Source organism: Bombus huntii, chromosome 9, assembly GCF_024542735.1.
Source record: "Bombus huntii isolate Logan2020A chromosome 9, iyBomHunt1.1, whole genome shotgun sequence".
In the NCBI taxonomy this organism is placed as follows: Eukaryota; Metazoa; Arthropoda; class Insecta; order Hymenoptera; family Apidae; genus Bombus; species Bombus huntii.
This window is the reverse complement of record NC_066246.1, coordinates 6,716,287-6,734,961: the sequence shown is the minus strand read 5'-3', so window position 1 is coordinate 6,734,961 and position 18,675 is coordinate 6,716,287. Positions and strand designations below refer to the sequence as shown.

Below are 18,675 nucleotides of genomic sequence, written 5' to 3'. Positions count from 1 at the left end.
AGATACGAATTTTATGCTTTACAAGTTATCCCGGTACAAGTTACGAGCCCCATAATTCACACGTTGACTCGTGCTAAATTAAAAGTCGTAAAATTTACACATTGACTCCCGACGGATTACAAGTTTTGCAATTAACACATTTGCCTCGAACCTGTTGTAAGGTTTCCCATCGAGAAACAACCGGATCTTCTTCGACCAACGCTAAGAGTCTTTTATTCGACGCATCTTGATGGATATTTCACGAAGAGTTTAATTCGAAAGTTACATTAAATTAAAATTGGATAAAACCTGAAAAATTAGCTACTAAATTGCATCTCTCCTTCTCTCTTTCTCTCTCTTTCTTCCTATTTATTGGAATAAATTTATTATCTAATACGTCATTTTCACTCCGTGATTAGTATAGAAAATTAGATAGAAGTAGGAACCAACAGATAGGACTAGTAATGGAAACAGCTATCGCATATTATAATAAAATTATAATCTATCGAGAAAAGGAAGAAAGTTTAGAAAGCAAACCACGAGATTTTATTCTCTTGTAGACAGTCCTTTCTAAAGTTAGATATCGCGAATATCTGCGATTGGGAGGGGCGGCTACCGAGGTGCGGGAAATAAATCTGTCGGAAATGCCATAAACTTGTCAGACCTTCGTCTACCGCCGCTGCTAATGGCAGGATCGCCTTCGTTTCGAGTCGGTTGCCTGTTAGAAACCGTCGGTCCTCCGCAGGGGACTACTGTACGTTAAGTTTCTTGCACGATCGCGCGGGAGTCGCTCCAAATTTCCCAGCGTCGTTAACTTTTTTCACGTTCCGTGCTACTAATGAGAGCTAGAGGTTGCGGAAGTTACCGCGGAAAGAACACGAGACCGAATCTGCAGGATAGAACAGCAGCATTTAAAGATTTATGTTTGTCGAAGAATGTCTTTACATGCTTCCTTTCCAACCTTATTTTTCCTTCATTTACATACATCGTATTCAACTGGTAAAATCAATGAAGTTTCATCTTTTTCCTGATTGAAGATATTTCAGACACGGATTTATCACTTAACGTTTCGTACAGCACGCGAGATGCAACTGTCGTTAGGTTTGAAACGTTTCTATTAGGCGCATGCACAAGTTTTAGTCCTTCTTTTTGCAATTTTCTTTTATTTATACATAATTACACGTGTGCTTTATAAATTAATGTTCGAAATATTTCCCCTCATTTCGTACGACTTTCTCGAGCTTCGTGGCGAAAAAATGACGTTTCGTTTATCTGCAACATTTCGAAAGTGCTGTCCGACTAAAGAGCGCTGCATCGACCTGAATAAACGGTAATCTGTCGGTGTCAAATCCGAAGAATACGCCGCGCGCGCAAGAACTTTTCACCTCGCGCCGTTGTTTCGCGAGATTATTGTCACCAAACGATCATGAAATCGACGTTTCAAATAGATCAATACCGACCGAAAAGTTGCAGAACAAGACAGGAGATTATATCAATTAAAAGTAATTATACACGAACGCTTGGAAAACGACTGAAACTTTTGCGTACATCTGATATCATAAAGTTGAATTACAAATGTAAGATTACTATTATTTTCAGATGGTAGCTGTAATCGTTTAATTGTAAAACAAGAAGACGTTCATCGCACGTTATTAACGTTAATTATAGTCATTAAGCCAAATAATAATACATCGAGCACGATATTACCAACAACGTTGTGTTGGTCAAAAATCTTTGTCGATTATTTCAAGCATAAAATAAAAATACATATTTCACCGTCTATTTAAGCAATTCGATTAGAACAGTCACGATAAATAGGTTCAAATTTTCCATTATCCAACAAACTAGCGAAAGTGAAAAAGAGGTGGAGAAGAAAAATCAATTCTTCTCCTCCCTGCGTTTCATAATTTCTTCATAACGGCGATTGCATAAGAAAGTAATAATTGTCTGTGCAAGATTAATTATTCTCCTAAAGAAAGACACGTTCCCAGGATGGCAAAATGATGCAGACCGTGCAATAGGAATCCTGCATACTATTAATGTCCACGAATGGGCACATTGGCGAAGTCGAGCTTTAACAGTCGTGATCTTTGAACGTGCTGAAAGAGGGGACCGGGACCTGTTGTTAATTGTTGCGAAACATTTCTTCGCAGTGCATTAATCAGCCTCGCGGGTGTCACGCAGTTTCACCTTTCAGAAGTAATAAAATTAGAAAGAAATGATCGGTCGGTGTCTTGGTCCGTGTCAAAGGGCCTGCCGTTATTCTCACGTTCCATTATTCTTGTATTTCTGTAGCTGAGTGTTGTGTGCATGGGTGATCGATGCTCGATGTTGAACTCGACTCGTTATCGAGTCACTCGAGCGAGTTCTAACTGGGTTTTAGTTCAAGGATCGTGCTGGGAATTATGGCGGATGTTTTATGGATGTGTTTTCTGCTTTAGGGAAAAGAAGGCGAAGGAAAGGTGTACATATTTTCACGATGGTTCTTGCGGTCGATTTTTCTATCTTAACGATGCCAGATATCAATTTTTCGTTAACTATATTTCCTTATTTATATCTGACGTTTGTTTCCAGTCCAAAGAATTACAGAACGTTTAAAGAGAAAAAGCTTCAATTTCATAATTATTCCTTCTATCGTAGTATGCTTTCAGTACTGAACGATGATATCGGTCGTAAATGAAAAAATGATACGAATGGAATCAAACTACTCAGTTAATAATTTTACGTTAAGTTCATCTAGACAGGATAATAGGGATAGCTTCTAGATATTAATACCTAATTAATACCTGGTCCTAGGTATAAGTATCGTCATCGTTTAAACTGATTACAAACTCGGTAAACACGTGTTCGATTACTGTGTTATCAATACCATTTACATTTCCATATTTCATTCCCTCTGTCATTAGTATCGTTGTACTTTTTGCGTGTAGTAGCTGTTTGATTCGCGGTGATACATCAAAAGGGTTAATGATCGAGGAACATGACGGTGACTTCTTTCGAACATCGAATAACGAGGGCCATGAATCGTCTAAGAAATTCAGGTGGCGATATCAGGTTTTTACCGCAAACACCATTCGCTCGACAACGAATTCGACTCGATTAGAATGAACTTTTGGCAATGCTCACCACGATAAATTGAATTAGTTTTTGGGCGGGTCCGGCGCAGCACGCGGACGACGATTGGCACGTAGACCGAATAGCGATCGCATTGCTGAATACGAAGCCATCGGTCGAGCATTCGAAATATTTTCCAGTTACGTCTCAATCAAATTGTCATCTTCGATCATATAACGTTGATATTCGTCAGCTTCATCCTCTCGCCTTTGCTCTTCTAATCACGAAATATCGCTTTCGCGTTTATGCTCCGGCTTCTTAGTCATGCAGTGTCGATGAACGAAAAATCATAAATTATCACAGCTACAGTTGCAACATTTTTATTTATCCTTTAATCGAACTGTGATTATATCGTGGAAATTCGCAGCTTCGTTTTCTCTCAGATTTTCTGTGTCGTAAATTCTCGTAGAAGTAATCACCGATAGAAATGTTTTTTAAATTTCAAATTATTCAAATCTTGCCTTTCTTATTGCTAACATAACTTGTCCTGTTGTGGTAACGTTCATATGGTTTTAGTATTCAGTTTTTAAGCTTCCTAAGCGGAGAAATATCTTTTTGCAATAGAGATAATTGCGTAGAGATTTATTTTATTTAACCGTTACTTTTCTCGTTAGGCGTCGTTTTTTAAACGGTATTTATATTAAACAATTATTGTGCTGTCCACAAACATCACGCTCGATTCTTATACACAGCTTGCTTCGATGCTAATTAAGTCCTCGGTACATCGATCTCAGTAAATCACTAGATAATATGCTTCATTGTAGCAGTCATTAACCGTTTCCCGCGGTGCGTCTATTCTCATGAATGACAATGGTCATTAATGAAAACACAATGAAGTCTGTGATGCGTCGTAAAAAATGTAAATTACGATTTGCTGCTCGCATCTGGTGCTCAGAATATCTCCGGCTTGCCATATAAACACGTCTCGTAAAGTCTTATCGTTTATAGGTTTGTAATTCTGCTCGTAGAGTACGATCGCTGTTCACAGTGGATCTTTAATAATTTATTAAGATCACGTGCTGGATGAAGACGCGCGGTTGATGGAGAAGTCCGATAAATTACGTTATCCGTAATTCATTCGATCGATTTTCCATATTTTTCTAATCTACTACGTAACCATAGATTACTCTAATTTGGACTAAGAAGCAAGAAACACTGCTATCTTTTCTTCAACTTTCGGCGAATATATAATATTTAACTTAGAACAACTTTATCAATATAATTATTTTCTCGCGGCAAGAAAACATATTTTCCTATTTCTTGATCAATTGCCAGTAGAATAATGGAACAAGAAATTAATATCACATTTTCTCTCTGCGATAATATTAAAAAGAGAAATCGGTAAATTTAAACGGAGGAAACATGGGGTTAACCCAACGCGTGGTCTTGTCACTTAAAACTGAGCGTCGTATACATTGGATCACGTTTTCCACACTAAAGTGTATAATATTATGTAAATTAAATGTAATAATATTATTTACTACCATGATAGTAGCTTCTCTAACTGACCGATGGTGAACGATCAAACCAACAGTTTAACAATCCTCATTCAACAGTATTTTCATTGAACTGAATTTGTAATTTGTACTTAAGCAAGCCTTAAATAACATTATTATTATTAAACAGTCAGATTCACTGAAAGTCTCGAGATAGATGAACATTGTTAGAAAAATCTATGCTTAACGAATGGGAATTTTATTACGAAAAATGATTTTAACGTTAAACACGTAGAAACATATATTTTTATTCGAAAATGTTTCCGGTCTTAGATCGCGATAGAGGAACGTGGAATTTCGTTGCGAGAGTCTTAATTTTGTAATAAAAAATGTAACGTTTCCCTATTAGAAGTATCTTTTATTCAAAGTTCAAGGAACTACGATTCTCTGAAATTTTTAACAAGCTTCTACTATCTGGTTGAACAATACACCTGGGAAACGACCTACGTGCGCGAAAACTCACGGGTCTTCGTCTCAGAAATTACGCTAGTTGGAATAAGAACCGCGAGCCAGTCGAAACCGCGTGCGAATTAATGTTTTCGATAACGCGTTCGGTTATCTTAACGGTCCTATAAATTCTCGAACGTCACATCTTTGTGATTGCGTGGCTGTACTATGTCTCCTACCCGAGCGCAATACCGGATATCTGTATCGCCAGTCATAAAGAAGCATCCTCGTTGCAGCGACCGTGTCGCGATTTATAAAGCACGCTTGTACCCCGTGCGATATCCATTACGCCTTCCGCGTTAATTGATTCGACGATCGTGGAAAAATGGCTGGAAAGCGGAAATGCGATATCGCTCAGCCACTTCACTTTTTCGGTTTCAAGGAATTAGCAGCGAGATATTCGTTTCTTGGAAACGTAACAACAGAGAAGGATTGCCTTTCCCTTCTTTTTCAGATATCGTCAAGTGGCGTGAACTTATCGTTCGTCATAGACAAACTTGAAATTTATTATTATTCGGTATTAAATAATTAATATTAACACTGGCGTTACGAGCGAAATACACTAATCATAGTACACAATTTTCTACGTTCTTTGCATTCCGGATACTTCACAAATAATATACGCAATGAATACTTTACGAATCAAATACCAGCTATTTCCATATCGTCTAGTATATTTATCGAAAGAAACATCAAAATCTACTAACACTGAAGCGAAGGTTTGCTTGAAGACCGTATTAGTCGTAAACACGTAGAAAAATCGGATACCTAGACGTTTAACCAGTAATACTAAACCGAGAAGATTAACAAGTTTCCATTAAGAGGTGGTATTGTTTCTCAGCATCAAGAATGCGAATGCGAGCGCCACACGTGCGGCGAAAGATGCGAAAAATGCTGTCCCATGTACAATCAGATTCCGTGGAAACCTGGCACAGCTGCGAAGGGCTTTCACTGTGAGAAATGCAACTGCAATGGACATGCAACCTCGTGCAGATATGATCAGGATGTGGCCGACAGAAGAATGTCTATGGACATTCGTGGGAAATTTCGCGGCGGTGGTGTCTGCATTAATTGCACAGTAAGCCCGAATTTCACGAGAGAAATATCGTCGAATGAAATTGCCGATACATCGTCAATTTGTTTTGCGAATGTGACTGTCGATGACGAAAGGAATGCTGCACGAATCTGTTTGTTTATATATGTGTCTTACGTAGAAAGTGACCAGCATACGTATGAACAGCATTGTCTGATCCTATGAATGTAAATTACGCTTTTATTCGTTGTGCGATACGTTGTGCTTTTGTTGTGGGAATTTATTTCTTTGCGATTAGTAATGTAGTTATAGTTGTGTGTATATATATATATGTATATGTGTGTGTTACGAGAAAGGAATTTGGGACTCTGTAAATGCTTTAATCAGAGCTGCTTCTACCTTCGATCTTTGTTTCAAAATCGGCATCTATACTGTGCTTCTTGTCAAACTTTATGAATATTGTTCCTAATATTCTTCCTATTATTGTTCTTATATTATTTCTAATATTTAAATTTCGAAGCAACTAAACATAGAACACCTTGCGACGCGTATAGAGTTTCCAACATCTGTGCTAACGTCCCTTGTAAAATGATTTGTTTCAGGAACACACGGCTGGAATCAATTGCGAGAAGTGTCAGGTTAATTATTACAGGCCGAACGGGGTTGCCCCTGATGATCCTGAACCTTGCGTACCGTGCGACTGCAACGTACACGGTAGCACGGGTTACTGCACCCCGGATGACTCGTACGTTCATATGGGAAAGGTAGGCACGTGTTCGTACGATGATCTTTCGTTTTGTCTACAGGAAATTTATTCGCAATTTGAACCTGGTAAATACTCGATGAATTTTTAGGTGTTACATTGTCCACGATAAAATTTCACATTTATACAGAAATCAAAAAGAACAAAATTACGAAAACTTCTTCCTTCTTTACGTCTGTCAGCTACTTTCGCAGAAACAAACTCTGCGTTTCGTCGTCGATACCTTAAACATTTCGCTATTATCGTTGGCCAAATCAATCTTGATCGAGTTAAACACCGATCGTGTTTCAGGTAGCAGGCGCTTGTGATTGCAAACCGGGTTATTCGGGATACAAGTGCGACCAGTGTGCAGCCGGTTATCGTCAGTTTCCTGATTGCATGCCATGTCCGTGCGATTCCCGCGGGATCCTCCCGTCTCACGACTGCGAGGGGGACTGCCTCTGCAAGGCGAACGTCGCTGGCGAGTTGTGCGACCAGTGCAAACCGGGACACTTTGCGCTGACTAAGGAAAATCTCGATGGATGCCTTCCGTGTTACTGTTTCGGCGTTAGCGATCATTGTGGAACCGCTAAATTATCTTATTCCACAGTGAGTAGATCATAGATGTTATTGATTTTTATTCGAACACTGATTAGCTAGATAATGCTGGATGATGCAATTTGAAACGTAATAGAATATAAGTTAGTCGAATAAACGAAGAACAGTGTTGAAGAATTTCGACGAATGTAATTAGGAAGTTGAATGTCGCGAGTGTGAATTAGTTTCGAGGGACTCTGAAGGAAGAGTTAGTTGTAGGTTCCAGCGGCTGTATTGAATTATAACGTGAAAATGTATTGATATTTTTGTTAGATGCCTAATGTATTACAAGCGACAGTAAACAAGTAAATACGTACGAGTAAACGATTGAATTTTAAAACCGTGGAACGAAATCTATAAAATTCACAGTCGAAACGTAATGCTCCCTATTTGGTGAGACCAAGAAGATTTGTTCTACGAGCCATTGAAAGCTCAGAAAGCGTAGTTCTAGACTAAGGACGTTCACGAATATCAAATAAACGACGCTAGTTATTCTCTTGCATGGCGATGCACGACCACGCGCCGCAGCGAACAACGTTGTTTCGTGAAACAAATATTGTTGGAGTTAGAATGGAGAGTCTTCCCACACTCCGTGTATTCTCCAGACCTGACTCCATCGGACTACTACCTTTTCCAGTCAATACAGCACGCACTGGGAGGTACGCGCTTCATAAACGTCGCAGGAGTGGAAAAAATAGTTGATGGGTGGATCGATTCGAAAAATAAATACTCCATCGTCGTGGCATGCAACTCTTGTCTCGGAAAGTTGGGCAAAAGTTGTAGAAAACGAAGGAAGAGATTCCGATTAACGTAACGCCTTTGATTTTCCTGGAGCAAATGCATGTTTAGCGAGAAAAGTGAAATTTCCCTCGAAACTAATTCACGCTCTTGATACTCGAAGAAATAGAAAGTTATATTTCCCAAGAGTTAAGAGATAGAAGAACGAATATGCGTATGAACACAGACAAGAATTAAGTGCAACGTGTAGTAATGAAATATACATTTAATTACACTGCAAGGCGAAAGTAATTAAAATTGTCTCGAGACAACTCCCTCGTTTGAACACTCGAGATTTAACAGAGATGCGACGCGCTCCGGTTTCACGACGAACCGGATAAATGGACAATAACTGCATTTATCTACTCACGAGCCAACGACAAGTCCGCAATTACTTTGTCGCGCGACAACTCTTCTGCGTCGCGTGTATCCAGCGAAACGGGCAGAAACTTAATAGTACGTTGTTATCGTTTTAACGGGAAAGAGGAAAATTAAATCGAACGCAGTTTCATAAGGCAACAGCTGTGAATTACACTTCGCACTTAACTGCTTAACTTAACTTAGAGCAACTACTGATCAGTTAATTTTGCAATTATTTCACGTAATTATTTTCTAATCGTAATATTCTGAAGCGTATCATTTCTTTTATTCAAATTCCTGTTATTTATTCGATTTACGTCTCGAATTCTACATTCTGTGTAACAATTTTCATTTAACATCGAAGATGTCGAATCGCATCACACCTTAGGTTACGTTTTATTTAGATAGTTTTCAAACGTCTCAACGATTAGCCCTAGGTTTTCGAATTCTCAAATACCTGAAATCCTCGAATCTCTCAAAAGTTAATCGCTTCAATGAGATTGAAGAGCATTTGACGGGTCGCGTTTCAATTAATCCGATGACTATTTATATGTAGGAAAAAATTTCTCAGCAAAGAGAAAGTCCATTCTCGTCGATTAATTTCAGATATCCTCGCTGGAGAATTGGTTGGTGACCGATGTAAATGCAACTCGTGCCATTGTTCCTATTTTGGACACGGATAATGGGTGGCTGACGATCGCAGCGTTCGACGTCGAATACGATAGTCCTTTCTGGTTAGCTCCACGGATTTATTGCGGTAATCGACTATCGTCTTACGGCAGCAATCTTACTTACTCTGTCAGCTGGGTCGTTATGCGCGGTGACACCAGTGGAAGACCGACTACAGGGCCTAACGTTGTTCTAGTCGTAAGTATACCGTCTTTCACGTATGAGTAATAGCGTGAGAAAGTGTTCACTGAAATTTGTTTGAGGGAACAAATCGTTCTACGATCAAATAGAAGGATATAGTAATAATTAAAATCGCGTAGTAAAAATAATTTCATCGGTCTTTTATCATGTAATAGGAGAACTCTTGAGGTTTACATGATTTTAAATTTACTCATTCTAATGGATTATTTATTTCGGTATAATTGGATATATTTATATGTAAAATAAGGAATTACTTTTGTTATGATGAAATATTTATTTATGCAAATATAATATTCATAAGCTAATGATCCTTGGAAGAGGATGCGATCCTAAATATGTAAATGAATTAAAAAAGAAACGTTCTTTGATATTCCACGATGTATCGTAACAACGTTTCGAATTTGTCTTGTTATTTTTTTTTTTTTTTTTCTTGTTACCAGGTATTCTCGAATTTCTAAATTACTATTCGACATTGAACACCGCGTCTCCTTGGTTAGAAAATATTGCAGACACTTCGAGATACGAGAGCCTAACAGACCACCCTGTGCATCTCTTCCTCTCGCATCCGTTTTAAGTTGTTTGTTTGCCCCCAAAAGGTAGATTACGATGATTAGCTTTTCTTTTTTTGAATTAATCTCCTCGTCTTGTTTCCTCGTAGGGTAATAATGGCATGCGAATAGCTTACGGCGAGGAACAATATAATGGCCAGGAAGCAGAGATCACCGTGCCTCTACGCGAAGACGGCTGGTACCATGTACGTGGTGAGATTCAAGATATTCCTACCAGGCTGAGAAGAACCGAATTTCGCGGAGACGCTGTTACCAGGATACAAATGATGAAGGTCCTTGCGGATTTAAAGTATCTCATGATAAGGGCGCAGTATCACTCCGAACAGATCGAAGGAAGGTGCGTAAATCGATGATCCAAAGAAAATAAAATTACTTATTATCTACATAGTCCATTTGCTTCTTTTGTTTTTCTTTTTATTTAGTTTTATAATTTTTACGATGTTTCATTAAGCGACAGCTTTAACATAGTACGCATGTTTAATTTTATTGGAAAAAGTAGTATAGCATCTTATTGCTCAAACACTGTTTGAGGTTAGAAATATTTGTTGGATGTAACGAATTATTGAGGTTAGAAATATTTGTTGGATGTAACGAATTATTGAGGTTAGAAATATTTGTTGGATGTAACGTATTATTTATTCTTGATTTATTGAAATATTTTATATGGCAATTCATGTTATTTTAGCGATTCAAAAAACTAGTTGTAAAACTTCTACGATAAACTTGTGTTTTGGTTGTCTTAACTTATACTTAATTTAAAATTCGCGCCATTCACGCTATACACGGACATTGTTATCACGAGAGAAGAGAAATTTCTCAAATTCGACAATTACGACAGGTTTAAATGAAGTATTTTCCTTGCGTTTCAGTCTACAATCGGCGGTTGTGTCAGTCGGAGATATTTCATCCAGTGGCGAGAATAATAATTTGGTGGAGAAGTGCGAATGCCCCGAGGGATACACGGGTCTATCGTGCGAAAATTGTGCATGGGGCTACGTAAAATTGATCCAAAATGGGTCCGATCATCAGAATCATCACGTATGCGTGAAATGCGACTGTAATGGGCACGCGAGTACTTGTGACCTTGTTCTTGGGGAATGCACAGTGAGTATTTCCGTATCTACTTTGTAATTTTTAATTCTATTTGGTAAACCATATTTCGCAATGTATAATGTATAATTTTCGAGTCGGAAATTATGAAAAAAACCAATGCAAAGAGTACAGCTTGAAAGTAAATATTGTCTAAACAATGTAATAAAAGGTTAGTATAGAATGTAGCGTTTATGAGAGAGATAACTTGTTTTTATAATCAGTATAAATACAGGAGTTTATTCGTGTCCGGTCAACAATGTGTTAACATTAGAAAGGGTATGTAGATATATTTTGACTCGTAGATATATTCAATTATTCATTAATATTCGAAAAAAAAGTAAAATTACTATATTCCTAGCCTAGTATCTGTATGTATGTGATATTCATAGCATAGACATCAACCAAAATTCATTTGCATAGATTCCTACCTTATCTTCCTTAATACTATAACCAACTAATGGTAATGAAGAAAGTACATGGTAAATTTATGAAAGATTTATCTCAAAAGAGAAGATATCGACTTTATCGACGGTTAATATACAGGGTGGTTGGTAACTGGTGGTACAAGCGGAAGGGGGATGATTCTACGCGAAAAAAGAAGTCGAAAATATGGAATAAAAATTCTTTTTTAATTTTTTTTTCAATTTTTTTTTTTTAATTTTTCCACCAGGACAACGATCTACAGTGAGATCCGTTATAACGAGACGTGATAAAGTGCACGCGTACCGGACGAAAATTCAAAGTCGATTTTCCCGAAAACAAAGCCTCGAACGAAAAATCTTTATTCTATATTTTCGACTTCTTTTTCCGCGTAGAATCACCCCCTTTCCGCTTGTACCACCAGTTATCAACCACCCTGTATATATATTTCGAATTTTCTATCAAAATAATTTAAATTTGTTACATTCGATTTCAATTTTCCTTTTCTTTACTTTTTCATTTAAGAGAATGCCACTTAATCAACAACTTAAAAATATCGTAACATAACTAACAATAGACAAAAACAATTTTTTGTATTTTACAAGTAAATGTAATGTTTCTTTTTTCTCTAGAAATCACTTAGGTACTTAGATAATTAAAACTTTTTTAATTTTGTTCGATAGACCTGTGAACATAACACAGTGGGTCCAAAATGCGATCGTTGTGCACCTGGTTTTTACGGCATCGCTCTAACGGGCACATCAGATGATTGCAAAAGGTGTGCCTGTCCACTTTTAATCGAGACCAACAATTTTAGTCCAAATTGTCAGCTGGATGACCCTACTGATATCGATAGTGGATATGTATGCACGCAATGTCCAAAGGGTTATACTGGCGATCACTGTGAAAGGTAAATGCTCATAACTATGTAACAGGAGAGCGATATAAAATCGAGCAATTAGCCTGGTTAATTTTTTTAAATTCAACTTTGAATATTGCACAGAATAATCAAAATTCTTACGCATTATACTATACATCATACCATATACTATACTCTATATTATACTGCACGCTGTATCATACACCGTAATGTACCTAATTTATTCTGATTTGAAATACAAATCACTCAAAAATATAATTCATAAGCGAATTTGGCGAATTACAAGCAAATTGCTTAGCTTGTCCAAAATGTGTACCCAACCGATTTAAATAACTCAACTTTACCCGATTTATCATTTAATTAATTTTTTAAGTATAAAATGTGCTACAATATGTTGTTATAATTTCAACAACGTTAAACTTCTAATAAAATGTTTTCCTATTTACTACGTTAAATAGCATTATCCTTAAAAATCTATGACATTTTTTTTTTTTTTTTTTCTAAAAATTTGACAAAATTCCGTCGATATTAATCAACGTGAAAGAATAACGATAACTAAATTGAGATTTCACTTTGTTCCGAAAGCTGTGACATAGGATTCTTCGGAAATCCTCTGATACCTGGTGGCACATGCGAGCCGTGTTTTTGCGGCGGCGGCCCCTGCGATCAGGAAACAGGACGCTGCTTGGAGTGTCGCGGTAACACGGAAGGCTGGAAATGCGACAAATGTAAACCAGCTCATTACGGAAATCCTTTGGAACAGAACTGCTTGCGTGAGTATCATCTGTTACTTCTGGTTCGTTATTTCATCAATGTTAGCACGCGATATCTCGTGAATATCGAACGTTCTTACTTTCGTCTCTAAATGTTCTCTAACGTTTTACAGTAGTTCACAACCTGTATATTCTACCTATTTCTAAGGAGAATCATCACTAAAGTTTAAATCAGCGTTATTGTAATTAATAGAAATTAACAATTCGATACGTTATTAAACGAAATTGTTAAATCAGTCGCTGGTGCCAATTCAGGTTAAACATTCAATGAATTATTTACTAAGAATTCGTCGACTCTACCTTAACAAAATTATTTTCCCATTGTTCAATTCAATATCTCTCGATGAAAACATATAATTAACGACAATATAAAAAAAAGATCGTGTCCATTTATTAAAACTCATCTCGTGGTATCGTGTTTTGTTAGTTGATTAAAATATCTATTAAAATATTCTCTGCTCTTCACGAGCTATCTAAACACGAAAATCTCACGTTTGCAGCCTGTAACTGCGATCCTCTGGGCACCAGTTCCATCGAATGCGACGAGAAGAGCGGTCAGTGTCCCTGCAAGCCTTTGTTCGAGGGTCGTGACTGCTCCTCTTGCATCGAAGGTTACGGGAACGTGACTGCAGGTTGCCGAGAATGTGACTGCGACGTGGGTGCCCTCGACGAGATCTGCGATCCTGTAACCGGCGAATGCAGGTGCACGGAAGGTGTCCTTGGCTTCCGGTGTGACCACTGTGACATCGACCATTACGGATTGTCCACGGAAGGCTGCAACGGTGCGTACTATTCTACTTTCGCAACAATGATTTTGCATGAACGCTATAATAAAAATTTGTAAGATCTTTAAAACTCCGGAAAGATTTCTTAAATTTCTAAAAATTCCAAAATTTATCCGAACGTTCTGTTCGCATTTTTTGTTTTAAATTACCCAACTTTTTTATTTGATCTCGCGGCGGCTATCGCCAAAGGGTTGAAGTCACGAACGGAGGAACGTCTTTTTTATTACCTTAAGGAGGAGCGTCCGCGTAACGCACATAGTACGCGCAACAGGTAGCGACAGAGCAACGAACGAGCAGCGTAAAGGTTGCTGGAGGTAGGAAGCGCCGTAGCTTCGCTGTCGAGGAACGCGAGCAAGAGTGATGCATAACGCCCGATCTTGTTTCAACTAAGCCGCGGATGTTTATCTCGGAGCTCCCTTAAGTACGGGCCACTTATCCAGCACGGGCAACGGTCATGAGTCGAGAATGTTACTTGAGATTTACAAGAGTCGAACCACCCTTGCCCGTACAGCGCTCCTGACGTATAATCTGTTTAGCTTAGTTTTAATTTACGACCGCGATTTCCGTCTGTAGCACCGTTTCGCCTTGCATGCTTTTCACCAGTTACTGTTTCGTGCTTGAAATTCTTGGCAAGAGGTGAAGGGACGCGGTTTGCAAAGTTCTCAATGAATTTCCTTTCCATTCGACCAACGAGATAAACGTGACATTTTTTTGTTTTGATCGATGCAAGGATTTTCGTGATGATAACGCGTGAGAAATGACCGTAAATGAAGCGATTAACAATCTATAGGGAACAAGTGATCGTCGCGATCGCATTGACGAAACTTGATTGATATACGAAAACGTATTAGCAATGAAAACGTATATCGTATAGAAACGAGTTCTCTCCAGGAATAAAATTTCTACTTTGCACAAAAGTGGAGAAGTGTTCGTTTCTATGCCTAACTTTCTATGCCTAATACTCAAGAGTTACAAGATATTTATTCCTTCGAGTAACTTCGATGAAGACATGGAAGACCGGCTTGATAGATCAAGCAGCCTAAAAAATCCCATAAATCGTAATCATGCGATGCGAGGTCGAATGCTCATGTAAATGCGCTTAAGGCTTCTCTTTGCTCGTCATCGCCGATCTAACCGTGGATCGTGATAGTTGCGTAATCCACGGCCACTCGTGTTCGGAGATCCCGTTACTCGAATGATCGATCGATCCACCCATCGCAAGCACGAGATCAATGTAGTCACTGTGCCATTTATGTGGCTTTTTCCGCCACACTTTTGCCGCTGTCCGGATCTTTCGACAAATCACTACGAATAGTGGAAAAATGTTTTGATCGGTTCTATGGAGTAGACGAAGAATTCAGAACGAAGGAAAATTAGATGTATGTTAAATTTTATATCGTTAGGAAATTTATTAAATTATTATTCGTTGACTATTGTCGTTAACTTCCTTAGCAGAATATAATTAGAATTTCTTTAAGATAAATCAGGAAAATAAGGGTCTTTTGATAAGAGCGATCTATCGACTGTTCAGATCTTTTTTAACGTAGCGGAAAATTATTTATGAAGATACATTGAGAAAGTACGTGGCGTGATAGAGTTGTTAGATCATTGGACGTCTTACTAATAGCAGCCAGTGCTTCTCCGCGTGGATAGTCGTACGAGTAAATACTTGTGTAATTACTGATTCGTAGCAATCGTTTATTTTACTACAGCTTTGTAAGAAATCTTTTAATTTCTCAGTATAAATGTTCTGGTGCTGCACTATCAGTTTAATTCCTATTCACGTCACATTTACGTTCGCAGACTTCGTCCTGTGTAAAACAACGACGAAACATCTTAACAACCAATTACGTCTGTATAAGATTCAAAATACTGTCAAAATACTATCGGTTTTTATTTTCCTAAGTGCGCTGACACGTTTTTCAAACCGGATAATATCTACTATAATGTATGATTCATTTATGACGATGTATTTTTAATAAATTATTTTAGGCTCGCAATTGCCTCGATAAATAATTTCAAGAATTATTCCTCGATGATCCATAAAAGCGTTCGCAGCCCCTGAACGTTCTCCCCGATGGCTTTCCACCATAGAGCCTGGAACCCACGCAAAAGAAAAGGAATTTATTGTTTCGTGTTCTCGCAACTTATCCATGGCAAGAAAGTGCGAAATCGAATCCTTATTTACGATTAGTCGAAACAGCGGCCAGGACACCGTATCTCACAACCGCGTCGAGATACGGGGACAGATATCGTAAGATATGGCGCGCCATACACGAGACACGAGCCTCTGGCTTGCTTTAGCTCATTCCATTCGAGCCGCCACTTGCCTGAGATGTTAATTAGCTTTCTGCGACTACGACGATACGCAACTTTCTTCTTTCTCGCGTTCAAACGATTCCCATCTCACGTTACTACCGTACGCACGAATACCGTAAAGTATGCAAATAATTCTATGAATCAAACTCGGATTTTGGGCTGACTTACGGCTTCAAATTTTTTCAACATACAAGATAATATCGCGCGGTTAACTTATAATCGTAAACTCATTTTTTTTTTTTTTTTTTTGTAACTAATTTTTCTATAACTCTAACAAACGATTCTTCGTTAACTTCTATCTTCTATTCTTGATCGTTATCTTAACGAATACAAAAGTCCGATCGAACAAACCTTTTACCGCTAATCTGGGTCAATTATCGCGTTTCATAGGAAAACAGCAGGTGTTCCAATGGTCTATAGACGAGAATGTACGTAAAACTGAAGACTCTAACGCGTATATACACTACGTGGCAGTATACACAGTACTACGTAGTACTTGGAATTATAGCCTGGCGAAGTCGTTTATTAAAGGTTCATAACTGAAACATCAGATTTTCACTCGGTGTATATTCTACACCAATTACCCCCTCGCATATGTAATTTTATTCTGCTATCGGAAAAACTGCTGATTTTATCCTCGAATTTCGTCTGTTCGTCTTACTCTATCGTTAATGAATTTTCGAGATGAAACCGGTGGCTCATTTGCCTAGGAAAAAAAGAGGACGTTTCTTATCCTCGCCGAGCTGCATAAATGCACCCGGAACTCGTTAGCGGCTGCACGTTTCCCAGATCCGCTAATCAGGCAGAATTATGCTAAGGTTAATCGCCGTTCGCCAGTAGATAGATCGGACGCGTACGGTTAGCAGAGGCAAAGATCGGTCTCAGCGTAAATCAATCCGCGTATCTCGGACGTAGCCTCTCTTTAAAACGTCTTTAGTCAGGCTTACGCGGCAATTAAACGTGGGCAGAGGTGTTTAGGTCGCGGTGCGATAACCGAGCCGCTTAATAATCTCTGTACGTCGTCCTGTATGCAAATCAAACGTCAATCATGCTTCCATCGAAGCACGAAAATGTCGTAAACACTGCTCATAAGCATCTAGATATTTTGATCGATTTGTACTTTATTAGCAATGATGCGTGAAATCCACTAAGATATAGGAAATTAAATTAATGCACATTAGCAAACTGTGGATTTCTGCGTATTTATGGGGAATTTTAAGGTGCAGGGATTTACGTAATATTGCACATGACATGGACGAATATATAAATTGTTTACGATAAAATATTTCCTACGCAATAGGTATTTCTGGGCAAATCTAAGTCTCCTTAAAACACTCGTTGGAATTTATACTTCAATTTATTTTTCATTTATATTTATATCTGTGACCTATATATATATAATACATAGTTATTATATACATTAATATATACATATATATAATAAATAATAATAATATATAATAAATAAAAAATATAAAAATAAATAAATATATAATGAATATAATAATAAAATATATATAGTTAATATATATATACGGGGTGGTTGGTAACTGGTGGTACAAGCGGAAAGGGGGTGATTCTAGACGAACAAAGAAGTCAAAAATATAGAATAAAAATCTTTTTTTTTTAATTTTTTCTTTTTAATTTTTCCATCGAGATCCGTCATAACGAGACGTGATAAAGTGCACGCGTACCGAGCGAAAATTCAAAGTCGATTTTCTCGAAAACAAAGCCTCGAACGAAAAATTGTTATTCTATATTTTCGACCCCTTTTTTCGCGTAGAATCACCCCCTTTCCGCTTGTACCACCAGTTACCAACCACCCTGTATATTAACTAGCATATGTATACATATGTATATGTTAATTGCAACTCTCCCTACTTTGTTACCTCATATACCAAGGATTTTACTATTATTTTCCGTGTAAATGAATAAATAAATACAATACAACACTTGGAGGGCGAAACAAATCTCTATATTTCCGTTTCACTATCTCACAAAAGCAAAAATCAGCGCGAACACACCCGTGTTGTGTATCGCTTATTGAAGTTCCTGTCGTCGTTAACTCCGCGTCAAACCTTCGTAACATCGTATCTGTTCGCGGTATACTATCGTTGGAAAAATAGCAAATGCGTCTACTCGTGCTGTAAACTTTAACCATCATGAAAAATGCAGCAAACAAACAAGACCTGGATCGTTATTTTTTAACACATTGTACACGCCTGTGCCAGTAGAGACAAGCAGGCCGAAACGCTAAACAGCGAGCCAACAACTGATAGCCGCGCACAGCAGGGACAACACGCCACGAAAACGTAGCTGAACCACCGTTTCACGTTCACGGAAATGATGAAAACTGCCGCTGCTTGCATTGTGCTCTCTGCTATACACAGAAGTTTATACGATGCCCGAAGCGTAGATTCGA

General features: G+C 38.1%; 1 protein-coding gene across 3 annotated transcripts in view; it reads left to right on the top strand.

Moving 5' to 3' along the window:
• The window catches only part of LOC126869857 (laminin subunit alpha-1), a 199,866-nt gene that overhangs the window by 74,717 nt on the left and 106,474 nt on the right, over nucleotides 1–18,675 (top strand). The window contains exons 5-13 of one of the 3 annotated variants that reach the window (XM_050626915.1): nucleotides 5,878–6,114; nucleotides 6,672–6,833; nucleotides 7,124–7,420; nucleotides 9,152–9,412; nucleotides 10,074–10,321; nucleotides 10,854–11,088; nucleotides 12,180–12,406; nucleotides 12,962–13,149; nucleotides 13,650–13,931. In XM_050626915.1, coding sequence (XP_050482872.1) covers nucleotides 5,878–6,114; nucleotides 6,672–6,833; nucleotides 7,124–7,420; nucleotides 9,152–9,412; nucleotides 10,074–10,321; nucleotides 10,854–11,088; nucleotides 12,180–12,406; nucleotides 12,962–13,149; nucleotides 13,650–13,931 — 2,137 coding nt within the window. Of the gene's footprint in view, nucleotides 1–5,877; nucleotides 6,115–6,671; nucleotides 6,834–7,123; nucleotides 7,421–9,151; nucleotides 9,413–10,073; nucleotides 10,322–10,853; nucleotides 11,089–12,179; nucleotides 12,407–12,961; nucleotides 13,150–13,649; nucleotides 13,932–18,675 lie in introns of those variants that run through there. The other 2 variants (XM_050626916.1, XM_050626917.1) reach the window with 2 other exon arrangements.